This window comes from Echinops telfairi, unplaced genomic scaffold, assembly GCF_000313985.2.
Source record: "Echinops telfairi isolate 266 unplaced genomic scaffold, ASM31398v2 ScPeMD7_7457;HRSCAF=8495, whole genome shotgun sequence".
NCBI classification, from domain to species: domain Eukaryota; kingdom Metazoa; phylum Chordata; class Mammalia; order Afrosoricida; family Tenrecidae; genus Echinops; species Echinops telfairi.
This window is the reverse complement of record NW_022111357.1, coordinates 28832599-28837295: the sequence shown is the minus strand read 5'-3', so window position 1 is coordinate 28837295 and position 4697 is coordinate 28832599. Positions and strand designations below refer to the sequence as shown.

General features: G+C 42.9%; 1 protein-coding gene across 1 annotated transcript in view; it reads right to left on the bottom strand.

Annotated features, from left to right (window-relative positions):
* Nucleotides 1–4697, bottom strand: part of FBXO42 (F-box protein 42) — a 120830-nt gene that overhangs the window by 5970 nt on the left and 110163 nt on the right. Inside the window, exon 5 of the mRNA XM_004705157.3 lies at nucleotides 195–348. Coding sequence (XP_004705214.1) covers nucleotides 195–348 — 154 coding nt within the window. The remainder of the gene's footprint in view (nucleotides 1–194; nucleotides 349–4697) is intronic.

The following is a 4697-nucleotide window of genomic DNA, read 5'->3' as shown; positions in this document are numbered from 1 at the left end:
ACACACACACACACACACACACACACACACACAACCACACACACACACACACACACACCCTTGCTCTGGGAAAATAAATGCGCTCATAGTTTAAACCAGACTCTCAAGGGATTCTTGACATAAAAACAAACAAACAAAAATGATTTAAAATCTTCTACTCCAGAGTTTTTTATAATCTTATCGTTGTGGCTTACCAGTTTTTAGAGGGTGAATAAGTATGTATCTCATCAAAGAATCTCTCTGGCTGGTGTAGGGGATAAGGGCTTGGCCGTGTCCAGCCACCAAACAGCACCAACAAGTCCTTATACACGACCAGAGTTGCTCCAGCTTTGGGAGAAGGATAGGATCCTGGGAGAAGTCAACAACACCACAGTTAGGATTCAGGTTCACAACCAGCTATAGGGACCGCCCCCCACCTCAAGGCTCACAGAGCCAGAGCCTCGGGCAAGCAGGAGGGAGCAGGCCTTCAAGGCTCCAACAAAACGGGAGGCACGGCACCAAGAAGAGTGGCTGCCGAGGGCCTCCAGCTGGATCTCTGCGCTACACCGGCCACATCTTGGGGAAAACCCAGACACGTGCTGCAAAACTACAGGGACCACAAATGTGCCAGAAGAGCCTGTCTTTGACCAAGGCAACTGCATTTCCCCCAGTCTCTTACTCTGCACATCACCTTTAATTTGCTCAGGACCACGGCAATTTGTTTTAATACCAAGGTGTCAGTACATAGTGGACTAATAAAATTGTTGTTAAAACTGCATAATCTATTTTTCAAAGGAAATCTTAAGCTGAAGAAATCCCAACTCTGGATTCATCTGACAGTGGCTGAGGCGCCCTGGTTTAACTGGACAGCCTGGCATCCTCTCATCTGGAACAAGGGGTAATGGGAACACGGGGTGAAAAGCTTTGCTCAGATGGCTTTAATGGGCAGAGTCAGGAGAGCAAAAGGTGGGTGTCTTCCTACTGATCTACTCAGAACTCATTCAGAAATCATCTAATCAGGGTAATCTGCTTTATTGGCAAAATACCCATCCTCAGAATACCGCTGAATACCTAAGAAAGAACACGTGGCACCCACTATTGTGAACAGCTGCCCTGTAGAGCAGACTGATCCAGACAGGGTCTGGCCATGGAGATGAGCGTTCTCCAGGCACTGTCTTTGTGTCACTCAACACACAGAGACCATCTGGAGGGAGACCACGAGTCTGCTTTCTCTCTCTCGTACCCTATTCCACAAGACTCATGACCACGGGTCTACTCATGAGCTGTTGTCCGCATGGAGCTGGGATTTCTGGTTCAAGCAGCCTACCATGGAAAAGCCTCCTTGCCCACTGGAAAAGTTTGACAAAATGCTCTGGTTAAAATGCTGCTGTCATCCAAAATAATCTAAATGCCAACTCACCTTCAAGTTTTTGCCTCTAACTTGGAATTCAAAAGTGCTGTGAAACATTTTAAAAAAACAAAAAACAAGCATATATATATAGACTACACACATGCAAGGGGTGGGAGGGCTTCAAAAGTTCATGGGGAAAAAATCCATTTTTCATGGACATGTACTAAGAAAGAGAGAGATCTGTAGAATAAACCTAAACGTTCCAGACTGGCAATATGGACTTAAAACATTTATCTTTAGTTTTCAAAAGCCAGTGTATGAAGTAGCCGATCAAGGGTCTCCGAAACAGCCATTTCTGTGAATAAATCACCAGAGTTTTAAAAGTAAACTGGGTGGTTGGCATAAAACTTTTTATAGTGCATATGCTTTGAGCCAGTAATTCCATTTGTAGGGATTAATTCTAATAAGATAACAGGATACTCATTTGCAATGTCTAAAAAATAGTTACCAGTTGATGGGCATTTTACTGAAAGTATTGTTTATACATAATAACTCACTCAAACCTTTCAAAACTCCCCCAGAGCAGGCGTTTTCTAATCCCATGTTATGGAAGAGGAAACTGAGGCACAGAGTAATCATGTTCATTTCCTCCAAGCCACATTTCCAGTCGGTGGCAGAGAAGGAATCTGAATTTAGATAAACTGAACTCATTCAGAAATCATCTATTTTTCCCGAGTATGATCTTATACAAAGAAGAAAATCTGGAAGATCAATTACCACCGAGCTCTCTGGGTAAGATTAGTGGTGACTTTCATTTCCTTCTCTATTAAAAAAATTTCTGTATTGGCTGAAGTTTACAAAAGGTGATGCCCTGCCCAGTTTGGAGGAAAATGGCCATTTCAGTTTTTAAAAACAATAAATGCTCTCCCCTTTATGAGTGCCAGTGTGACAAAATGTCTTTTTAACCTTTTATTTAAAAATTTATTTAAAATTTATTTAAAATTTCGAAATACCAAAGCTTTAAAAACTGGCGTTTTGGGTGACAAAACCTGTCCTGAAACAATGATCTTCTCAATAGTCGCTTGATTCAATATTGTGACTATTTGTATGTTTTGCTACAAAAACATCATTACATTTGAGTAGAGAGTGCTGCCCCAGGCTTACCAGAGGTATTATCAAAGAACATGTAATGTATTCACATTCTAAAGCCTGAAAATTTCTGGATTCCAAATCAGAATTAGCACCACAGGTTTACTAGGAGCAACCAGGGTTAAGGACTTAAGATCTAGAGTCAGCCTATTGGATCAGATCCAAGGCCTGTCATTTAAATAGCTGTGAAACTCAGACCAGTTACCAAACCTCTCCCTGCCTGTTTCCTTACCTACAAAATGGAATAACAATAGCACCTGCCTCATAGGCTGGTGGTGAAGAACAAAGGAGTCATATCCTGTGTGAGCCATTGAGGACCATGCTCAGTATTGTCAAGGCAAAGTACCATGGACTTTCATGCAAGATCATTTAGTGACAGATAGCAGGCATGCCACGATGATATTGTAGGTTTGGTTCCAGGTCACAGCAATAAAGCTAATATTAAAAAAAAAGTCATATGACGTTCTGTTATTTTTTGTGGGGGTGGTGGTGGTGGTGGAGGGGGGATGGGATTTCCCCAGTGCATATAAAAGTTATATTTTACACTATAGTCTACCAAGCACTCCTGGCGGCAAAGTGGTTATGTGTTGGGCAGTGATCCACAAAGTCTTTAGAAAGACAGGCTTTCTACTCCCATAAAGAGTTATAGTCCTAGAAACTCATGGGGGTGGGGGGGGCAGTTCTACCCTGCCCTATAATGGTCTCGATATTAGTCGGTGTGTTAGTCTGGGTACTTTAGAGAAACAAATCCACAGAAACTAATATATAAGACAGAGTTTTATGTAAAGGTTAAGTGCACATCAAGAAAACATCCCAACCCAGTGCTGTCCAAGCCCACAAGTCCCACATTAACCCATTAACCCATATGTCCAACACCAGTCCACAAAGTCCTCCATCCCATAAAATAGACATGATGCTGACTGCAGGAGGCAAACCAAGCAGTGAATGTGTAAGCATCTCAGCGCTGGCAGGGGTCTCCACACGGCTGCTCCAGCACCCAGGGCTGCATCGGGTAGGTCCATGTGGCTTCTCCTTGGGGATGTCTTGCAGGAACTCAGCCTTGCAAGCTGAATCAGGGAACTGCTAAGGCAGCTGCACCCTGCTCCGACCATTACAAAGCAAGAGACCCAAGAACTAGAAAGGAAAGGCTCAGTGAGCCGTTTATCCATCCACCCTTCAATGAACCCCACTTGGTTTATCGGCCAGGTTGGCACAATAAACTAACTCAGTCGGTATCGACTCTTTGGTTTGTTGTTGTTGTTGTTTTGGCAGTCTATTAAATGTGAAATAGCATAAGAAAGCTTGGAAAATTGTGAGAACTACCATAACATTAACAGAGACACCAAGTGAGCACAGGTGGTTGGAGAAATGGCAGTGACAGACTTGCTCAATGGTAGAGTTGCACAAACCTTCAAACTGTAAATCAGCATGTTGTTGGAGAAGCGCACTAAAGCAAAGCACAATACAAGGGAATGCTTGTAGCCAACAGATTGTTACCTGCGTGGAGTGAAATTTATGAGGGCAGCACTGAACCAGTGGACATATAATGAATACTGCTATATAGCTAAGGTATTTCCTAGCAGAGTGGCTACTTGATTCAAGAAAGGAAACAACCCGAGAAATAAAATGAGACTAACAATAGGTGGCATGAAAGGAAGCTGTCCCAAGTCCAAGTTTAGTGGCTCTTACTTATTTACTATCTGCTTCCTGGACATCTTTTGAAATGAAAAGATCAATACTTCACGAGTAAAGGCAGGCCATGATTTCATTTACCAGTTCTCTGTTTAAAGAGATTACAAGTATACCATGGAGATATAAATCACTTACAGGGGAAAAAACTATCATAGAGTTCAAGAAAAGTACTGGTGAGACATAAGGACACATATAACCAAACCACAGGAAAGATGATGACTACATTAAGAATAGTCCCCATTACAACACCTGGCTCCACTTCCATGCTGCTGCTGCTGCTGCTGCTGCTAGGTGCCACTGAGTCGGTTCTGACCCAAAGCAGCCCTATGCACAACAGAACGCAACAGTGCACTGTCCTGCGCCAGCCTCAAGATTACTCTAAGGTGACCGGACGTCCCACTTTTGGCAGGACAGTCCCGACTTTTAACAATTTTTCCCTAGAGGAAAGAGCTGGGAGGCAAAGGGAATTCATAGAGGTCTAGATAACGACATGTACATATGAAAATATATTTATATGAGGATGGGG